Below are 23,174 nucleotides of genomic sequence, written 5' to 3'. Positions count from 1 at the left end.
TCTTGTTTTCTACCCAAAAAAGCAAGGTATTATTTTTAAATACTACCATGATTACTCATCCATCTGTTGGGATCTATCATGACCATGATGTATAGTGTAATGACACAACATTAGGTTTTTCCTTTTGGGCCTAACAACATAAGCATCTTTTGCGTAGTTGGGATCACGTTAAATAATGCTGCCATTTGGGCCTTGGACTTAGAGGATCCCTGACATTAGTGCATGTTGGTGGAAGTCCAAGATTTACTAAGATGCCCATTGTGCTCAGTGGCAGCACCCAGTTAAACTAGGATCCCCTACCATTACGTTGGGTATTGCCTTCCAGATCCAAGACCCGACTGAATGTAGGACAAAGATTTTGGAGGGAAAGTGGAATGTTAGTTACTGTTCTGTAAAATTATTTTGGTTTACTTCATTGTTTACTTTTGTTCTTCTGGTTAATGCCAGATCATGTGGTGACCATTTTTTGCTCATAAATTGACATAATTCAGAGTAAAATTGCCCTGGAGATCTTTTCCGGTGAAATAGGGCCAATCAAAAAAAAGATCAGAACATTGCTGTGCACTATTCACATAAATGCATGCTATGTTTTTCCCTCGATGTCAGGTGCACACTTGATGAAATCACTTTTTATGCAACATCCATTATAATTCAGAGCTTTTGGGAGCAACCTATGCCTGCTGTTGAACAGACACAGTACATCTAAGTGCACAATGTTACTTTGTTGCTTTTGTCACTATTTAAAATAAAATATCTTTATTAGTCACATATACATCGAAACACACAGTGAAATGCATGTTTTGCATAGTGTTCCGGGGGCAGCCCACAAGTGTTGCCGCACTTCCAGTGCCAACATAGCATGCTCACAACTTCCTAACCTGTATGTCTTTGGAATGTGGGAGGAAACTGGAGCATCCAGAGGAAATGCACGCAGTCACAGGGAGAACGTACAAACTCCTTACAGACAGTGGCTGGAATTGAACTCTGGTCGCTGGTGCTGTTGGATACCTGACTGGGCAGCTGCAGAAATGGCCGTGTACTTTCCAAATGTCACAGAATACACACAGATGGACAGGCGGACACACATGGATGGACAGACGCACACACGGACAGATGCGCGCGCGCGCACTCTCCCCCACTCTCTTTGTGTGAATGAATTGCTAGCCAACTGTTTAACTCCATAGCTCCTTCATGTAGTTGAACATCTAAATTATAACAGGATACAATCTTTTCTGACAGCCAAGTGGGTTTAATGCACACAGTCAACGAAGTCATATTGGATACAGTATCTAACATATATATAATACAAATGAAAATAACCCTTAAACCCTACATTTCCAAGCTATTGGCACATTTACCACATCAGGGGAGGCTTTTGCCTGGCAAATGATCAAAAAGACTTATAAAGTATGCTTTGAATGAAAATCCAGATGAAAAACTGAAACTCTTTTGCAGATGTTTATAGCTGTAAATTAACCTTTCTCCATTCAGACATGATACGAGTGGACTGAGGTTTTCAATATAGTTTTTCAAGACTCTGCCCTAAATACAGATCTGAACGTTAAATGCTGCAACAATTAAATATATTATTGCTTCTCTTTCCAAATCTGCTTAATTTGCTGAGTTTTTCCAATGGGCAATTTTCAATTTTCTTTCAGACTTCTAGCACCAGCTGCATTTGATTCGGTATTAAATGTATTGAGAATCTGTTCTACTACAATTTAATAAAATTATTTCAAAGCTCTGGAATTCCCTCCCTAAAGGTATCCACTTCTCTATTCCCCTTTAAGTTGCTCCCTAAAATCTATCATTTAGCAATTGTTTCTTTTCTGTCACTTATCCTGATATTCCTTTGTGGCTTGTTGTAACATTTTTTAGTTAACCTTCCCATTTATCATCACGGTACATTACTATGGGTCAGATCACATTGGCCGGAATTGCCCCACCCAGAATCACTGCCTGCAGTTCTCCCACACCTGTTCTTACCTGGGTCGGATGAGAAGGGTCTTACTCAATAGCCCCATGTGGCCACAAATCCAGCATTTCCGACAACCTTCAACAGCCAGAAAGCTGGAGGGGAAAACATAGCATGCAATTATGTGGACAGTGCACAACAATGTTCTGATCTTTTTCTTGATTGGCCCTGTTTCACTGGAAAAAATCTCTCGGGCAATTTTCCTCTGAATTATGTCAATTTATGAGCCAAAAATGGGCGCCACGTGATCCAGTTTCTAGGTTTGCATTCTTTGTCTTCTCTGACTGTTGTGACCTTGTACAATCTTAAATCCAGCCTGACAAGTGCCTTAATAACTTCGCTCATTGAGGACAGGCTCACCATCATTCTTAGATTCCTAGCATTGGGGTTATTCTAGGCTGCATCTGCTGCATTTTGCAGCTTGCTACTCACTGGACATTGGAGAGATAACCCAAACTCTCTAACAAGGAGAGGAAACTTCATTGACCTCAGGCTGTAGGAGAAGGCAGAGAGGGCACAGACATTTGCCTGCATTACAGGCTCCTCAGACTACTATCCTCCAAAGACTGTGCTCATGTCTTTACAGAGTCCTCCCTGACAACTACCTTCCAGTAGTGCAAAAGCGTAACCTTAGATGGTCTCCATGCACAAAGAGTATGCCTCCTGCAGATATTGTTCATCACCAACCTCTTGACCCCTGAGCCCTTGACACATACTCCTATCATTGCAACCTCCATTCATTCAGTAGTAGCACTCACCCGTAACTGGAGTCATGTTGCTTGTATTGTGGTATGTACTTTTAAGAGGTGGCTCCAAAGGTAGCACCTGCTGGACTACATGCTGACAGATGTGAGAACTTGTAACATAAAAATAGGGAGACTTCCTCTGAGACTGACAAAGTGAATTTTAGCATGGTGTTGTCCAGGGAAACAAAGAACATTGTCCTGTGAACCTCGCAATTGAAGTTGGTGCTTTTTGCGTAAATTTCAAAATTGAATTGGGGTGATTCACAATGCTGTTTTCACACCAGAAAATGGTATGGAGCAGTTTCTCACTCAGGATATTTCTTCATTCAGTCACAATGAGATGACAACTTCCACCAATAGAGGGCAGTGGATTCTTGTCAGTAAAAATGTGTAGGTGATTTTAAATGATTACAGATTTGGGGCATATTTTACGCTTGGGAGTGCATTGAAACTATGCTTCTTGACTAATGTTATCCATAGGTTATTACATAATCTCAGAGTGTTTAAAAACTCACAAAGACATGTGCATTTAAAACTCTTTGGGCAAATTAACCGCATTGTGTGGCACAGAGCAGAAGAACGTAGATTCTGCACTGTTAATGTTGTTGGGAGAGGTAAAATAATGTTGCAATGCACTTCAAGATTTCAATCTTGTGGGAGCATTAATATCAGTGGGGATATGAACCCCTACAGGATAATATCAGGTGAGGACTGTATGGCCAATGCTTCATGGGCTGCATTCATGCTGCATCAGAGGTAAGTTTGTTTCATATCCAACAAGGAAAGAGGAATTACACTTTTTAGTTCCAGGTATTAAAGACTGGAAAAATATTTTGCATAGTGTAGTAAATTAAAAGAAATTAATGGTCTAGATGAGGACAGAGAGAGCTAGGGATTCAGATGCATGAGCTTAAAATGCAAATAGTTGAAAACATTAGTCCAAATCTTAGAAGTAGTTGGGCTCCCTACTTCTGGTCCCCAGTGCCTGTACTTATCTAGGCTGGAGGTAGTTGGCCAATTTTGAGTCTAACAATTTGATCTGAGCAGCAACATTGTCTCCAGTGGTGCAGTAAGTGTTGCTGTGACAGCTGGTCAAACCAGGTGTAAAAACAAATTTATTTTTAGTTTTTAAATGCCTCAAGGACATTGTAAATAATTCTAACAAATAAAAATTGAACTGAAACACCCAAGACATTTATGGTTTGTAAAATGAAATAATTAAAATAAACAGTTACTTTCCCCTTGGCTTCCTAATCTACAATATTACAAAGATCGTTGAAACCTGTGGAGTTTCAGACCCTGCGCTAGCTCAATGCAGCTGATGCAGAATCAGAGAGACAGTTTTCCCCAGTTTGGTGCAGAGAAGTCCAAGCATGATTAAATACTGCCACAGGGAGTCCCGCAGGAAGCAAACTGACAGAATTAGGATTCCCAAACTATCTGTGAAGTCCCGACAACCACATGCAATAGGACATGTGAGGAAGTCTGAGACTTGCTGCAGTTTCAACTGGCAGAACCTGGCTAGTTTTGTTTGGAGTAGTGGCAAGATCTGGCCCATTTATAGAAATGAGAGTTTGAAATGTTATTGAGATTGAAGTAATGGTCATGATGATATACAATATATTCATAATTATAATACTATGTGGAACTTTTAGCACTTCATGAGAATGAGGGACTTAAAATGTTTGAGAGAATTCAGCATGGATTAATTGAGCTGATGGAAGGATGGGAGTTCATGGATATTGAGAGATTAGGCATTGAGACTACTACTACTGGAGCAGAGAGGAATAAAGGAAATCTAGTATTGTTTTATAAAATTACAGCAAATTATGTTAAAAGGAATAGTGAAATACTATTTTCTTTGAGTTCATGTCAAGGTGCCAGCACTTTAAAATTGAAAGGCAGAAGGGTGTTTTGGAGAAAATTTTATATCTAGACAGTGCTGAAGGTTACAATGTTATGTCACGTGGATGGCACATAGCAGCTTTTTAGGAAAGGTGGGTAAACATTTGGAACAGAAAAAGCTACAAGGCTCTAGGAGAATGCAGTGAGTTCATTTTTGCATAACCCATAGACAGCATGGGGCGATTAAACTCCCACCTTGCTGTAAATGCGTTGTTCTACACAAAGCAATATTTAATGATTCACACACATAATTTCATCTTTTTATGGATGCAAAGGCCTCCTGCAACAGAACTGTTACCCAGGTTATTACATAGGATCTCAGAATTGTACATTACATAAAGAAGTCATTCGGCTCCCTGAAAGGGCTACCAACAGGACGATGCTTTTTGTTTGCATAGATTGCTGTATTTAGGTGACACTGGACAAGAGATGGAATGGGTGCATTAATTAAATAACCTGTGATTCATTAATAACTGATTATCATAATTAAATTTTCATCTCATAAATGCCATTTTTGGTTCCATCAATATAACAAAACTGAATGGCGTGCTAATGTGTCGTTCTGTGAAATTCTAGATTTTCTCTCCCCTGCTCCTGAGTTTCAAATACCAGTTCCTTAAAGTGGCAAATGTAAACCAGGTATTTCTTTACTGAGAGTCAGAGGAAACATTTTCAGAGCTTTGGAGCTGGCCTGCCTTGGATGATGCAGGATTCAGTTTGACCCAGGTGCAAGTTCAAAGACAAGGAGCTCATATCACATTTGAAGAAAATTACAGAAATCCTTTTGTTTTTTAAATATTTTAATAAAATATATTTCCTAATACTAAATATTTTCTGTTATTCACTCAGGTGACATCAGAAATGACTTGTACATAACACTGGAGCGAGGGGAATACGAGAAAGGAGGCAAGAGTGTGGCCAGGAATGTGGATGTAACCATGTATGTTTTAGATAGTGAAGGGCAGGTGTTAAAGGTAAATAAAGATTACATCCTTACTCTTTTTTGCTCTCTTTAAACAATTTAAGTATGATATTTTGCCTCAAAAGACCTGCCACAATAGTTGTACTTTGGAAGGGTAGGGTGGAAAGTGTTTTGCATCAAGATTGACGAAGGCACCATTGGGTATTCTGCCTTAGAATGGTTGGATTTTCTCGCTCCCATTATCACCTCCACAGTGGCTCGCTGTACTCCATCAATTTCGAGAGGGGAAGCCAGACATGTGAAGAGAGGGAGGGTAGAGAAAGAAAATAAGCGCATTGGAGCAGGCATAGGCATTTCACCCTATCAAACCCGTTACTCTCTTCGTTTAGATCATGTCTACTTAACTCCGCGTACTCACCTTGATCCTATGACTAATAGCCTTGCCTGTCAAAAATCCATAAAGACCAGTTTTGAAATTCCCAATAGAACCCAGCTACACCTTCCCAATCTATTAGTTTCAACAGTATTTTTTTAAAGGGCGAGAATTCCCAATGTCCTTTACCTCTTAACTTTTGTGTCAAAGTGTGCTCACTGTTATCCTGTCCAATCGGCCAAGCTCCCTTGTGCTGGGCCACCCCATCCAAGGAAATAGCCCGTTAAATCCTTCTATCAATCATCTTAGATCTTTCTGTTAGACCACCTCGTAAGCTTCCATGTTCAAGCAACAAAAGCCTTGTGTTGCAATTGAACTCATAATTTAACCATTTGAACCCAGTGTCATTCTCGCGAAACTCTGCTCTATTCCCTCCAAGCCTATTATGTCCATCCTGAGATGTGGTGAATTGAATATTGAGACCAATCCTGAACTCTATAGAGCTGTGTTATGACTTCCACCCCTATGAATCCCAATATGTTTGAGATAAAAGCAACTATTGCATTGATTTTTTAAATTCATTTTCTGTACTTGCACAAGATTTCAGTTCTTTTTGTACTTGCACTCTCCATATCTTAGCTAATTCACAGTTCCTATATTTTCTCCAATCTCTGCACCCATCCAGCTTTATCTTGCAACATAACAGTAAAATCAGCAAACTTTAATGTACAGCTCTATTTTTCCTCCCTCCTAAATGGTTTAAGTGTAATGAAAAGCTGCGTCTGCAGTTCAGTTCCCCTAGGAACAGTGCCGATCATATCCTGTCAATTTGCGTGCAGACACATCTTTTTATTATTTCGAAAATAATGATGGGTCATTGCCACTCATGTTTCCTCCTTCAACAATGCACCCATGAGCATTTGAGAGGTTATTTCACAAGCCCAGCCCCTCACTGTCCAGTGGTGGCAGGATGCTAGACTGTGGTCCAACCCCTCAGAGCCATTGTGGTGGCTGCACTGAGCTTCAGTGCATCCCCAAGCACATACTCCACCTTGGGATTTGCCAATCGGTAGCAATCGCTTGCGGACTTCTCCCTACACTGGAAGACCAACAAGTTTAGGGCAGACTGAGTTGATGGTCTTCCAGCAGCAGTTGATATTTGTATCTGTATGTATCCCTGAGAACAGCCAAAAAGATCACAGGATCCTCTTATACAACTGCTTAATCCACAAGGAGGGCTGTGTTGAAGAGTCCACAGTGTTATCTGTTCCACAGCGTTATCTGTTCCACAGCCATCACAAGGGCAGAATGTGGTGGGATTAGCCACTTCAAGCCATTTAAGGTGCCTCCACTTTCAAGAGTGGTGGACACATTCAAATCCTGGTGATTTCTGTACTTTTACATACAGTTTTTCTGAAACTGTCTTTATTTGTATTGAATTCCATTAGCTCCTTAAAAAGGGAAAGTAGTGGAAATACTCAAGCGGGCAGGCAGTATCTTGGAAAGCGAAACGTTTCAGGTCGGAGACCCTGTCTGATCTGGAAAGGAAACAAAAGAAGCTTGTTGAACTTCAGGGAGATTGGGGAAAGGGGGGATGTCTCTGATTGGGTAAAACTGGGGTGATCATATGGATAACCTGTGAACAAGGTTATCTGGTCATTGACTAAATGGGAGCAGATGGAAAGAATTCACAGACAAAAGATCCTAGACAAAAGAATGTATCAATTGTGAAGTGCAATATTGAATCCTACAACTTCAGGTAACTTGATTTCTCTGTCTGTATCAGTCATCTATCTGTGATGTTAGCTCAGCTTGTTTGCTTTTTTTCCTTCACCCCCCCCCCCCCCACCCTTTTTATTGGTCCTTTGGGAGTGGAGGATATGTCCACCTTGATCTACATTTTGTAACTTGTATTCTTTGCCTATGTTCTCATTCTCCAACTGCTCTCATTCACTGAATGACCAGACAAATTTATTTACAGATTGTCTCCATGGTCACCCCAGCTTCACCCCATTAGAGACGTCTCCCCACCCCCCTCCCCCCACCCCTGTCCTGCAGTTTAACTTGTCTCCTTCCCAGATCTGATGAAGGGTCTTCAACCTGAAACATTAATTCTGTTTGTCTTTCCAGCAATGCAGCCTAACATGTTGAGTATTTCCAGTTTTTTTTTATTTTAGACTTTCAGCATCTGTGTTTTTTTAAAAAAAATTAGTCCCTTGATTTATCTTTTATTTTTGCTATTATCCTTGTCCCCAACTGCAAAAACAATGTAAATTAATTATTTAATAGAATTTCTTTATTTCCATTTATGGAGTTGCTTGAATTGGTCATTATGACAGGCACATTAGCTAACCTTTTCCTCTCAATATACTTGTATAAGCCCTTTGTATTACCTTCTGATATCTCTCACAATATTTTTCTCATGTCCACCTTGTATGCCTTTGTTGCTCTTTCTGTCACTCTGTCCATAGGAACACAACTGTTCTTTGCTTTATTTCAAGGCTGTTTCTTTTAGTTTTATTGTATCAGTAAAACTCAAGGACAGCTTCTATCCTGCTGTTATAAGACTATTGAACAGTTCCCTAGTATGTTAAGATGGAGTCTTGACCTCACAATCTACCTTGATATGACTTTGCACCTTATTTTCTACCTGCACTGCACTTTCTCTGTAGTGGTCACACTTTATTCTGCACTCTGTTATTATTTACCTTGTACTACCTCAATGCACTGTTGTAATGAATTGATCTCTATGAACAGTATGCAAGACAAGTCTTTCACTGTACCTTGGTACATGTGACAATAATAAACTAATTCCAATTCACTTTGCTTGATCACCTAGATTGCCTAATTACACAAGTAGATCTCTTGCCCTTTAGGGGTTTGTGGATGTCTTCTGTTCTACCAATTATTTATTTAACTATCTCTTACTGTTCATCAGTTAATAGTTCTGCCTAGTCTATTGTGGCCAGTTTCTGCCTCATCTCACCAATGTCAGCAGTACCTAAACCCGAAGCTATAGTTTATGACTTCCCTTCTCTCTCTCTAGTATAATACTATATATTACCATTGTGTGATCTCTATTAGCTGGGTGTTCTCTTAACGTTGGATTATTAACTAATTAAAGTTTATTACTGATCATTAAACCCAAAATGGAGTTTAAGTTCTCTCAGGCAACTGTAGCATGTTAATTCTGTGTTCGATAAGAATGTCCTCAACTAGTCATCTTATATAGAATGTTCGGATTTGATTTTTTTTTGATTTTTTTATTTACAGCATGGTAACAGGCCCTTCTGGCCCAACGAGTCCACGCCACCCATTTTTTTTTTAAACCCAAATTAACCTACCCGTATGTCTTTGGAATGTGGGAGGAAACCGGAGCACCCGGAGGAAACCCACGCAGACACGGGGAGAATGTACAAACTCCTTACAGACAGCGACAGGAATCGAACCCCGATCACTGGCGCTGTAATAGCATCGTGCTAACTGCTACATATTTATTTGTAAGCTGCTCTATAACTTGGTAAAGAGATTAAACAAATAAAGATATTCAATTTCATTTCATTAAAATGTCAGGAGAGACTGTTTCATTGCTTGCTGTCTGATCAAGTTTTCTGCAATTGGTTTCCTCTAGGTTATATTTTATACGCTGAATTCTGCTGCAGTTTATTCAGTTTTGTTCCCTTATTGTGTGCAGAAATGTACAAGCATCATAATTCCTTGACCTTGAAAACATTTTTCCTTCCTCCTACAGGATTGTATTTCACTGGGATCTGGAGAAATGCCAGTGAGTGAACATCACTCATTTGTGCTTTATCACAACAATAGCCCCAGATGGGGTGAGCTGCTGAAGCTTCCAATTCCTGTGGATAAATTTAGGGGTGCACACATCCGCCTGGAATTCAGGCACTGTTCCAGTAAGCATTGTTACATCATTGACTCGCACTCTGAATAGACCAAGTACTGTGATCATGCTGACCTGCATGTGTGAATTAAAAAGAAGATTGTCAGATTTAGCATAGCTAGTCTGCAGAAGAATCAATTCAAATGCAGCAATTTTATTTTAAGTCTCTCCACATATTCTTTCCTATTCCATATCTCAGATGTACGGCAGATATACATTATCAAACAATCTTTTGTCAAAATAGTTTGGTACAGTTTTTAAAACTTGTAGACCGTTATCATTTGATTCAAGAATAACTTGTATATCTGTTAAAGATTAATGTTAAAGGCTTATTAAATTTGTTCCAACAAAAATCAGGGGTGAACTGATTAAGTAACAACTTGCCTAAGATCGTAAAGAATAGTGTACAATAACAGGATGAAATGAGCATGAGCACTGATTTCCAAATTCAGTGAGCTAATTAGGTTATTTTCAGTTAATTCTGTGCCATTAAAATCACTTTCAAATGAGCCTGTACCTTTAAAATGAAAAGCTGCAGACAAAATGCACTTTGCTCACATGGCTCTGTCTTTTTATAAATCTTCTCATTATTGGGGCTGATGAAGGCTAAATGACTAGAGTCCATATTCTTGTAGGTAAAAACAGAGGTATTCATAGTTCAAAAAAAATAACATGTGTGCAACTATTTCCCCTGCCCATGTTGACAACAGATTTTGTTTTGAACCAAGGAAACCAGGTAAAGGATGAATTCTGTGCTCACCAATGTAGCAGTGATTCTGCATCTTATTTGCATGATGTTATATGGAGGGGGAGGGTGAGTAATCAGTTTGGCACATAGAAGAAATTCGATTTCTATTTTGGGGATATCTCATTTTAGTCTCTCCAAATCTAAATAGAACTACATCCCATGATCTGTGAATGTGCTGATTTTCTAAAGGTAACTGCATGGTGAAGCAATTGATAAGATTTCTGTTTCACAACTGAACCTGGTTGTGCAATTGGCAACAGCATAATTCACAAAAGGTAATGCTGCAGTCCTGCCAAATAATAGCAAAATAGTTGACTTTTTTTATACAAATCATAAATGCATTTATTATACATTTTATATTTGTCACTAAACTGGGAATGGTCTTGTTCAGATGCATTGGCCTTAAGGTCGCAGTGTCAATAATGAGCGACTTTTAACAGGAGAGGTGCTTTGCCAAAAAAGTGGTTCTTCCATTTATGTGGAAACAGTGATTTTAGTACCATCCTGATTTGGCAGGATCTAAGTTATCAAAATGATGATATGTGTTTGTGGTACCTGTGGTTTTCTGCCCCACATCTGCTCTCCACCTGCACCCCCATCCAAAAAACCACAATTAAGCAATCTACCTTGGATCTGTTTTCAAGTACAAGTGAAACTATAGAGATGAGATCTGAATAGCCTCGCATTGATTGCAGATCAACTAATTATAAAGCCTAGGGAATAGCAAAGCGTATCGAAAACTGGTTGGCTCTTTTAATAACAGTACCACCCTCGAGAAAGAACTTTTAAGATTTCCTAAATGATATTTGGGAACCCAATAAGCTCTAGAATAGTTCCTTTATTTTAGTATTCTTGGAAATAGACCCAATTCTCCCTGTACTACTTGACAGTCATTTGGTCTGCACAATCCTTGGCTGGCTGATCTTTCATATTCTGTCCTGGTCAAATCACATAGATGCCATGGCCAAGAAAGCTCACCAGTGCCTCTACTTCCTCAGGAGGCTAAAGAAATTTGGTTTGTCCCCTTTGACTCTCACCAACTTTTACCGATGCACCATAGAAAGCATCCTATCTGGATGTATCATGGCTTGGTACAGCAACTGCTCTGCCCAGGACCACAGGAAACTGCAAAGAGTTGTGGACACAGCCCAGCGCATCAAGAATACCAGCCTCCCCTTCTTGGACTCTGTCTTTACCTCTCGTTGTCTTGGTGAAGCCGCCAGTATAATCGAAGACCCCACCCACCCAGGACATTCTCCCTTCTCTCCTCTTCCATCAGGTAGAAGATACAGCAGCCTGAAGGCATGTACCACCAGACTTAAGGACAGCTTCTACCCCACTGTGATAAGACTATTGAACAGTTCCCTTATACAATGAGATGGACTCTGACCTCACGATCTACCTTGTTGTGATCTTGCACCTTATTGCACTACACTTTCTCTGTAGCTGTGACACTTTACTCTGTACTGTTATTGTTTACCTGTACTACATCAATGCACTCTGTACTAACTCAGTGTAACTGCACTGTGAAATGAATTGACCTGTACAATCGGTATGCAAGACAAGTTTTTCACTGTACCTCGGTACAAGTGACAATAATAAACCAATACCAATAAATGTTCTTATTTTGTTCTCAGCAAAAGAAAAAGGAGAAAAAAAGCTTTTTGGGTTCTCCTTTGTTCCACTGATGCAAGAAGATGGCAGAACATTACCAGATGGTATTCATGAACTCCTGGTCCACAAGGTAATGGCTCTTTAAATTCAGCTGAATAACTGGATATTATAATGTACCCAGAGTAAACTGTCTCAAGTCCTTTATGGATCATGAAGTAATGTAGGAGACAGGGTCCTATAAGGAGTAGTTTTACCGGTTTTTATTTTGATGTTGATAAAGGCTCTATAAGCAAGTGAACTGCAGTTGACAAGGCATTAGTCAGTCCAGGATAGAGGATCAGATTTGGATTGACAATTTTGCCTGGTGACATCTTGCTGTTTTTTTTCCCCAAAGGCAAAGGATATTTGGTTACTGTAGATCCATTGGTAGTGGTTTGGGGAATCACCATTTCCACATACATTAGATGCCCCATCATTACCCGTTTAATGTCTGGCAGAGTCATTACTGGAAGGCATTGTTGGTGCAATACCTGCAAGCCTGTCAGGATTTAACATTTTGGTATCTTGATTTTCTAGAACTGGTGACATTTTGCTGTGACCAAAGTAATATCCAAAGGCTTAATACTATATTATTAATATATCCTATCATACGGTTATGCATTCCGAACCTAGGTCTGGATTCATTAATAAAATGCTTACACCACTGCCAACTAGGTACAAACATGCAGCAAATCAACTCTCTACATGGCCTCAAATGCCATGTTCTGGTGGAATTTGACAATGTAATACCAGAAGTTCTTTTAACATGAATGACAAGTCGGATAAAACTTGTACGATTTTATTTTGCAGTGTGAAGAAAACACAAATTTTCAGGATCCTACTCGCTACCTCAAACTTCCCTATTGCAAAGGGAACAATCAGCCAATTAAAGCTTCCAAGGAGACATTTTGGATCTCATCATTTCTTTGTTCTACTAAGCTCACTCAGAATGGTAAGGGGATGTTTTCCATGTGTAGTAAATGGACTTTCTGCTTTAAATTATTTTTTCATTTAGTTTTGTGATGTTTGGGAATCAGTTTCTATCCATTGGTCAGTGAGAAAGAGTTCAAACAGTGCTGGAGAGGGTGATTCTGGAGCTTGCAACTCCCAAGTTACATAGACTGGTTTTCCCCAAAGGGAACTAGTTTTTATTGGAGAGAACCTGTGCATCATGAATGACTAAACTTGGACATTTGTGCTGTGACACACAGAACTGTGGCTATAGGTTAATGCTAACACAAAAACCACAAGTAGAATTTCTGTTCACCTGGTCCTTCAGTTTCCAAAGCAGTGGTCGTGTAACGCTTATGCTCATCAATTTGAATAGTATTATTGACAATGGAACAGTTTTCATTTTGGGCAAACAATGCCAACGGTAAACCCTTTCTGGGTTTATATACACATTTTATAAATCGCTGAATATGCCTAAGCTATTATTATGGTCCATTGCTGGTACCATCCTTTAGGAAGGATGCTAAAGCCTTGGAGAGGGTATAGAGCAAATTTACCAGAAAGATGCCACAGATGAGGGGAGTGGTTACATGTAGAAATGTTGATTGTTTCTCTTTACAACAAGGGAGGGAATTTAATAGAAATATTCAAAATTCTATCAGTCTGAGAAGAAAGAGAAATGCTTTCCACTGGGAGATGGTTTGACAACGAGAGCTGAGATTTAAACCAATGTGCAAGGGAGGTGAAAAAAAGAGTTTGTAGGGCTTTGGAGAAGAGTAGAGGATTGGCATTGAGAGGATTGCTAAAAAGCACATAGTCTTTTTCCCAGGGAGGGTGCGCTTAAAAACAAGAGGGCATAGGCTTAAGATTAGAGGCGAGAGATTTAAAAGGGACATCTGGGGCAGCTTCTACACGCAAAGGGTGGTGCATATTTGGAGTAAGCTGCCAGAAATAGTGGTTGAAGTGGGCACACTAGCAACATTTAAAAGCCAGCCAGTTAAGCACATGGATAGGAGAGGTTTAGAGGTCTATGGGCCAAATGCAGTCAGATGGGACTAGCTCACTGGGCAACACAGTCGGCATGGATGAGCTGGGCTGAAGGGCCCATTTCTGTACTCTAAGACTCTATAACTAGAAGCTGATGTAGATTTGATGAGCAAATTGCCTACTCTGTTGTGTCAGTTCTGTGATTCCACTACAACATTAAGAAGAAAATAAACCTTGCTTTGAGCTCCAGTATCAGTCCTGATGCAGAGTTTCAACCTGAAACGTTGACAATTCCTTTCCTCCCATGGATGCTGCTTGACCCGCTGAGTTCCTCCAGCAGATTGTTTATTTCCATCCCAATTGCTGAAGGGTACCTGCTACCTGTCAGTATGCTTTATTCCCTCTTAGTGCTCACTCCAGTTATCCTTTAATTACTTATACTCAAATTGCCAATTTAAATATCGATTCTTTTAAATTAGGAACCATTTGGTGCTGTACATCAAGTCAAGGAAGAACTGAATGGGGACATCCCAAATGCACAATACTGCTTATGTGGGTCAAGAATATTGGGTTACGGTCATAATTACTTGGAGCATATTTATGTGCATATAGATTCTGTGCGCCTTAAGTGCCATTGATTCTTTCTTAAAGTAGAGATTTTTTTCTCCCTCAAGGACAGATAAGCTGAAATGGAGAAGAAGAGGGATTTATTTTAACAGTTCACAAACTCTTGTACAGATGGAAATGATTGAAAAATAATTGTTTAGGATAGGAATTTTTTTTAGACTTTATTAGATTTGTGTTGTAATAAATTATAGTGAGTAGGGAAAAATGCATATCAATTCATTACAAAGATATGTTGCCAATGTAATCCCAAATTTGGAAAAAACCCTGACCTTTGTACAGTTTTGCAGTGAAAAATTGCATAGTTGCAGTTTGCCCAACTCAAAATTATTTTGTCCATATGGTAAACACCATGGTTCTCAAAGTCCAAGGGCTCACCTGATCTGGTACCAAGAGCACAGTTGTTGAACAAAAATACAGAAAACCCTGGGAGGCTTCAGCAAGTCAGGCAGCATCTGTGGAAAGAGAAGTCAATGTTTTGGGTCTGTGACCCTTTGTCAGAACCCTTCATTCTCCAGTGCTGAGCTTGTCACCTTCAACCTTTCTCCAGGGTCAACTTGTCTAATACGAGAGGGCATACATTTAAAGTGAGAAAGGGAAAATTCAAAGGAGATGTGCACAGCAAGTTTTTTGACACAGAGTGGTGGGTGCTTGAAATGTGCTGCCAGTGGTGGTGGTGGATGCAGATATGATAGAGGCATTTAAGAGGCTCTAAGATGAGTGCATGACTATGCAGAGAATGGAGGGATATGGATCATGTGTAGGCAGTAGGAATTAGTGTAGATAGGCATCATTTGCTTAATTAATTTGGCACAACATTGTGGACTGAAGGACCTCTTCCTGTTCTGTACTGTTCTATGTTCTAACCTTATCTGTGGATCCTTGCAAATGAATCGACTGGCATCCTAACACTCCAATAACTGCTTACAATATCCCAAGTATTGACTCTTCTAAGCTGCTTGCTCCGAAAACACACAATCGTTGTCTGAATGGTACTTTGAACTTAAGCTGATCATAAAGGACTGTTTTCTACTTCAGTATGTCTCTGTTGTCTGCTTTTCTGGCTTACTCTTGATTTGCTCCGTAACTTTGTCTTTTCACCTGTGGTGGCCTCCACAGATGCTTTCACAATGGGCTCCTTCTGACCAAGGATCTCATTGACATTGTAATGCACTAAATATTTGCTTTACATGCTGTTCTATTGTGAAGTCAACAAGTGGGCAACCCTTGCTGACAAACTCTCAAATTGTCAACACTGGTGTCACAAACCAGCAACAAAAGAAACACACTGAGCATGATTCAGTGTTAAAAACTATTTTATTAATCACTACTTATGATAATACGTAAAATAAAAGTAAAAATGTTAGTATGTTAGAATTCAAAAATGTTAAACCTCGAACGTTAACCCCAAAACTAAACTCTTTGTGTGTGTGTGTGACAAAGTCCAAAACTCCCAGTTCCTGAATGGTTCTTAAAGTTCAGTTCCGCAAGCCATAAGGTGAAACATGAGCAAGGGCTTCTTCAACAACCACCGTTGTCTGAAGATAAGATGTAGATGTAGAAAAACATAGAGAGAGTACATACGAAATCCAAATGTTCCACGATGGAACCCAAACGACACTTCAGTGTTTACTCGGTAGTGACTTGCTCACCCCGAAAAGCATCCGAACCGTGGTCGTCCACACACAAATACCTGTTTCCTTCTACAGGTCAGCAACAAAGTGAACTCCACCGGATTACTTCCAACTTCCATACATGGATTTCAGTGGCAAACACAGTTATTGTTTCTCATCCATCGATAGAGAAAACAAGCAGGCTGGTGTCTCTCTCCCTTCTCTCTCTCTCTTCCTTCTTCTTCTAACTTCTTCAACAACGTCATTACGTCCTTTATCTTCTATTGACGTAAGCACGCCCCACACACACATACACACACACTCTCTATCTTAAAGGGACTTTCACTGAGTCCGTAACAACTGGAAACCCCTTTATTTTGGAAAAAGACTCAATCTTCCCATAAAATCAATAAAGACCATGCTGTTGGGATATTATCAACTCACTCTGATAATGTACAAAAACAGCAGCTTTCCATCCACTTTACAACTATTACCATTACTTTGGGCTATATATCACTTGATCACTTTGCAATTTCTGTGGCACACAATCTTTTCCATGCATTGCCCCAATTTCTAGATTACCTCCACGGGTTAGCTGCTTAGCTCCCTATTTAGACCAGACTTTATATTCCTCTTCAGATTGTCTATCCTCCAAATCCATCTGTGATGGCAAGTGCATCACTCCTCATACCTTGATCATCAGAGAGGCCCTTGTGGAGAGAGCTGCCTACCTTCTTCAGTATTGGTGTTTGCTAAGACAAGTAACACCAGTTTAAAAGGAAATGAAATATTGGTTAAGAAGAACCTGCTTCAGTGTCCTCGCAGTTTTCCAAGTTCTGAAATCTAATGAGCTGTATTGACTAGGCTCATTTGTGTTGTTCTCTATTGGGACAAATGACAGGGATTGAGCTGCCGATAAAATGTCGTATCTTTAAGGCTGTTAGCACTCAATGAACAGAATGCTGATGCAAGAATGTTACAAATGTCAAATCACATGGTACATTCAGGTCTAAAAGGGACAATCCCATTCAAACTCTCCACGAACAGAAAGCCAAAACGATAACAGCAATGTAATCCATCACCACGTAGTCAATTTCCCTCAGTTATAAAACTTTAAAAGAATGTAAATGTTAAAAATGCTTTAGCGTTCAATTCCGCGTTTGGAAATTATTTCAAGAAAACCTGCTGAACATAAATTGCTGAAGCTAAAACCGGAAGAAAAATTATCCATCAATACTCCAGTTTAAATGGGCCCGATACATCCTGGGAAATTCACTGTACTGCACATGCTCGGACTGCAGAATAGAAGTATGAATGGGAAGCAGAGATCTGGATAAACACATCATGCTAAAGCTTTCAGAAGATGTTCAGGTCTTTTACTAAAACTTTATAAAAGCCAGAATTGAAACATTGGGGTAAAATATATAACTTTGGTTAAACTGTATTCAAGACATTTGGCAAATATTGGATTAAGAAAGAATGAGAAAAGCTTCTTCAATGATTTGAAGGAAAACAGTTGTCAGGCTATGCATTAGCACATTTCCATTGGTAAAACCATTGTAAATATGAAGAGGGAAAAGCCTGACAGAACAACAAGTTGTACAGACCATGCTAAGTTTGAAAAAGAAAGAAATGCGTATAGCACTTTGCGAGGTAGCTGGTTAGGATATAGGATAGCAGAAAGGGCTACAACTAAAACTATAAAATAGAATCATTAACTAACTCTTACTCCTAAACCTCTGAAGATGATTAATTATGAAATGGACAACATCGTAGATGGGCTGGCAAATGCGAAGTAACATTTGCATCAAATAAGTACCAGCTAAAGATTATTTCAAAAAAGGCATAGCAATTAGCTAACAGTGAAGGAAGGGGATGGCACAGTGGCGCTGCTAGTAGAGCTGCTGCCTCTTAACTCATGACTCGAATTCTATCCTGACTTCTGCTGCCGTTTATGCGGAGTTTGCAAAATCTCCCTATGACTGCCTGGGCTTCCCCTGCAGGCTCGGGTTCCCTCCCATATCTCAAAGACATGCAGTTTGTTATGTTAGTTGGCCGTGTGTGGTGTATGCGGTGCTAGTGGTAGAACCGGGGGAGTTGAAGATAAAACTGGATTAATGTGGATGGGTGTTTATTGGTTGGCGCTGACTCTGTGAGCTGAAGGGCCTGTTTCTGTGCTGTATAACTATGAACTGTAAAATATTTCTACATCAGGATGATTCGCGACTTGGGGTCTGGGTGGGGGAACTTGTAAATATCAGAAATTTGTTTCCAAATTCTGATAAAATGCAAACCTTGACTTTCTCCCTCCACAGGTGCTGCTGAGTATTTCCAGCATCCTCTCTTTATAGAAAAAAAAACTTAAGTTCAACAAACGTGTTTATGGAAAACCAACATGAAGACTGACTGACTAACTTGCACTTGCTTTTGACTGGAACAGCCATAATTGGAAATAATTATATTATTTCATTGTTCAAGTTTGTAAAATATTTATTCACATTTTATAAATCTTTTACTTTTAAGGAGATTTGCTAGATTTTTTGAAATGGAGAGCCCACCCAGAAAGAATATGCGACATTCTTTCAAAATTCAAAGATATCGATGGTGCAGAAATAGTCAAGGTAGATTGCACTGTTTACATTTTATATTTTACAGCACATTATTCTAAATGGCTTTGGTTTTTTGGGTAAACCAGTGACTACAATTTCATTTGGATGTCTCTTGTAGTTTTTGCAAGATACACTGGATGCATTATTTGGAATTTTGGATGAGAATTCACAAAAATATGGATTAAAAGTTTTTGATTCATTGGTGAGTGTTTTTCCAATTTAACTTTCAATTAATTGATAAATTTCAATTATTTTAGTTCCTTTTCAGGTTTAATGTTTGCATTTATAAAATAAAGTTTACCTAAGTTCATCTAAACCACTGCGTGGAAAAAAAATTACATTGTTCTCTTAACAATTACTCTTTCATTTTAATTTGAAGACTGTAGACCATGGCATTTAAACAAATTTGATTTAAAGTTTATCCCACTGTATTGTATTGAGAACACTTTGATCACTAATGTCTTTGTCTTTCACAGGTTCATATAATCAATTTGTTACAGGATATCAAGTTTCAGCATTTTAAGCCAGTCATGGATACGTATATAGAGAGTCATTTTGCAGGAGCATTAGCCTACAGGTACTGTCTGATGCATCTGTAAATTAATTCTTAATGTCTTGCATTCCCATTGGGTTGTTTGTATCTGAGAATACCATATGATATTCCTTTTGGATGGCCATATCCTGCATTAAAATGAAATTGGAATAACCTGAAAATTTTGATTTACCATAAGCTCAATACAAAGTACTGCTGATTTCCACCTGAACTAAATATTTTTTTAAACAGTGATTATCCAATGTGCTAATCACTGTACCTCGGTACAAGTGACAATAATAAACCAATACCAATAATGGATTTCTCCCCTTTAGCTTTCTAATAGTTCTGAAGTAGTGGCACCACTATGATGAAATTAAAGGCTGCAGTGAACTTTCCAAGTCAGGAGATGATTCTGTAAACTGCAGTGCTCCTATGCATAGATAGATCAGCTGGCCAGACTTATCTGTGGGTGTAATTAGATCATAGAGTCATAGTCATATAGTGCAGAAGCAGACCCAATGATCCACCATGTCCATATCTATGTATACTAGTTAACCAGATCAGATATTTTTATTAGTCACATGTACATCGAAACACACAGTGAAATGCATCTTTTGCGTAGAGTGTTCTGGGGGCAGCCCGCAAGTGTCGCCACGCTTCCGGCGCCAACATAGCATGCCCAAACTTCCTAACCCGTATGTCTTTGGAATGTGGGAGGAAACTGGAGCACCCGGAGGAAACCCGCGCAGGCACAGGGCCTTCTACGCATCGGTGATTCAAGTGATTCAAGTGATTTCCAGATGTGAGGGGAAATGAGAACATCTGTGTGAAATTCATGAGTTTACAGGGAGAACTTTACAAACTCTGCACTATGCAGACAGCAGACCGTGGCATTCCAACCAAACATAAGTGTCAAGGTAATTTGTTTACCTTGTGTGTAATTTAGCCTCAGTGCTGGCTTAGTTGGTTGCAATTGTGCTTTTGAGCAAGTAGATTGTGGATCCCACTCCTCAGGCCTAAGCACAAAATCTTGGCTGAAAATCTAATTCATTAGCGACAAAATGTTGAACTGCTGAGGGGGCTGTTGTTTTGGATAAGGGATTAAACCAAAGCCCTGGCTGCTTGCCCAGGTAGAAGAAGGATTCAATGTCAAGGAAACTTTGTCTTGACTAAGACTTCTCTCTCAATCAACATCCTTAAAAAGAAATCAGAAAGCCACCAATGCTGTAAGACTGAAATACAAACAAAAAATTCTGTAAACATTTAGCAGGTCATGTAGCATCCATGGACAGAGAAACAGCTAATGCTGAAGGTCAAAGACCCTTCTTCAGAAGTGTTTCCAGTATTTTCTGGTTTTATCTCCCTCTAAAAATTATCTGGTTGTTATTGCATTGTTCTTTGTGTAAATTTACAGAAATAGATTGCTGCACTTCCTACATTGCAACAGTGACTATACTTCCAAACTATTTTATTTTGCTATAAAGGGCTTTGGGAAGTCCTGTTGTCATGAAAGATGCGATATAAATGCCAAATGTTTGTTTTTCCTTTTGGGGTTCCAGAATGCACACATTGAGTTGAATGTAACTGTCGAAGGCAGCAAACTGAGGTCAGAACTTTACTGAATGAGGGTAATGAAAACAGGAGCGAAGACCACCACTGTAGTTGCCAACATCAGTGAAATTGGTTTGAGTACCCTTTTGATGCGAACTTGGTTGTAGAAACTGATCCACCTTATCACACGACCATGCAGTTTGACAGAGAAGTATGCTTTTAAAATAATAATGGATTGGTTTTGTTACATTGCCATATTCTGAATGTTGCAGGGACCTTATAAAAGTACTGAAACGGTACATTGATCGTTCAATAGAAGCAGAGCGACAAGAGCATATTCAAGATGTGCTGAGGGTAAGAATTTTTACCCAACAATTTAATGTTAATTACTCTTATTATAATGTGTGCTAAAGACTTAAAAGTTTTCATTTGATAAAAGAAGCTGAAAGAAGGTTTTGGCCTATTCTACAGCTGTGAATCAAGGGGATATATTTGATGTCATATGTAAAGCACTTCTGAATAGGTTAGCTGCTTACCAGTAAGCTAGCAGCAACAGTAAACTCAAGCACGCTAATAGTTTTGCTTTTTCACAAGAATTGTGGTGAGGCCATTAGTGCTCACTATTTAAGGAGTACGTCGATGAGATCTCCTCTAATTCTCCTGAACATGAAGAGTACAGCCAAGTCTGCTTAATCTTTCCTCATATAGCAACTTGCTATTTTAGGAATTAATCTGGTGAACCTTGCTGCATTCTCCCTTTTACGAATGTATCTGTTGTTGGGTCGGGAGACTGGACCAGTATGTAATATTCCAATTGTGATCTTACCAGACCCCTATATAATTGGAACAATGTCTCTATTCATGTATTCAGATCCTATTGCTATAAAGATCAATATACTATTTGCTTTCCTAATTGCTCGCTGAATCTGTCTATTAACATATCATGTTTCATGTACAAGTATACCCAGGACCTTGAAAGCTTAATGCCTTTCAATCTATCATCATCTAAAAATATTCTACCATCCTTTTTCTTTATTTTTTGAAGTGGATAACTTAACATTTTTCCACATTTCCTCATCCTCCTCACAACCCAGACTGCCACCTAGCATTGTATTATCAGCAAAATTGGATATATCTCGCTTGATTACACTGATCCAAATCATTCATATAGATTGTGAACAGCTGGAGCCTTGCACAGATCCCTGCAGTACCTCGCTGGTCACAGCCTGAATACAACCTGTTTACTCCTGCTCTCTATTGACCAATCTTCAATCCACATCAATATATCATTTCAAAGTAGAAACAGCCTAAGTGTAAAGAACAAGAAGTTTTGTTCATTAGCTGCTGTCTATAAAATCTGAGCTATTGATATAAAAATTATAAAGTTGTGTTTCTTTTTCATTTTGTCAATATACATTCTTCAATCATCTTGAAAACTTGAATTGCAGTCTGCAAGCTACTTCTTCGTACCATGGGAAGGGAAGTTAGAAATCAGTGTATTGCTACAGCCAGGGAAGCCTGAGCTGTTATTATCAGCAGAATTGTCTAATTTAAAAGTCCAGTATTGCCAGAGCTTCTCTTTCATGCCTAAACAGTGCCAATTGTCAAACTTGTTTTTCTCAATGTTATATATTAATATGTGTATGATCCTGTAATTAGTTGTAGATTTTAATCCAAAATACTGAATTTGATCTGAATTTCACATATATCCTGTGTTATTCTGTATGGAGAGTTGAGGCATAATTAACTTATTTTACCGGTGCATTAGTGGGCTGTTGGCAGAGGCATGGGAATCTGAAACATTTGGAGGTCCAGTTGAGAACATAGAAAACTGCAGATTTGCTTGTGAGGCAGGTTGCGATAAGAACATCTTGTTGAAATATCACTTGGAGACACAACGATTTTGTCACTCAAGTAAGAAGTGCCTGACATCTGTCGCAAATTGAATATATTTTTGCTTAGTTGTCATTGGTGGCTTATAACAGTGAACAACCAGAAATTGGTGACTTTTAACCAGTACAAACAAGCAGAAACATCTTCAACTACTTGGCTTCATGTAGCACCTCTACCATAATGAAATG

At 39.1% G+C, this 23,174-nt stretch overlaps 1 protein-coding gene across 18 annotated transcripts in view; it reads left to right on the top strand.

Annotated features, from left to right (window-relative positions):
• LOC127578488 (dedicator of cytokinesis protein 4-like) overlaps nt 1-23,174 on the top strand; it is a 719,988-nt gene that overhangs the window by 144,809 nt on the left and 552,005 nt on the right. For all 18 annotated transcript variants that reach the window (XM_052030584.1, XM_052030581.1, XM_052030587.1 and 15 more), the window contains exons 14-21: nt 5,476-5,600; nt 9,673-9,835; nt 12,208-12,314; nt 13,034-13,175; nt 18,922-19,019; nt 19,126-19,209; nt 19,484-19,584; nt 21,366-21,447. In XM_052030584.1, coding sequence (XP_051886544.1) covers nt 5,476-5,600; nt 9,673-9,835; nt 12,208-12,314; nt 13,034-13,175; nt 18,922-19,019; nt 19,126-19,209; nt 19,484-19,584; nt 21,366-21,447 — 902 coding nt within the window. The remainder of the gene's footprint in view (nt 1-5,475; nt 5,601-9,672; nt 9,836-12,207; nt 12,315-13,033; nt 13,176-18,921; nt 19,020-19,125; nt 19,210-19,483; nt 19,585-21,365; nt 21,448-23,174) is intronic.

Source organism: Pristis pectinata, chromosome 15 (assembly GCF_009764475.1).
Source record: "Pristis pectinata isolate sPriPec2 chromosome 15, sPriPec2.1.pri, whole genome shotgun sequence".
In the NCBI taxonomy this organism is placed as follows: domain Eukaryota; kingdom Metazoa; phylum Chordata; class Chondrichthyes; order Rhinopristiformes; family Pristidae; genus Pristis; species Pristis pectinata.
This window is presented reverse-complemented; position numbering and strand designations above follow the sequence as displayed.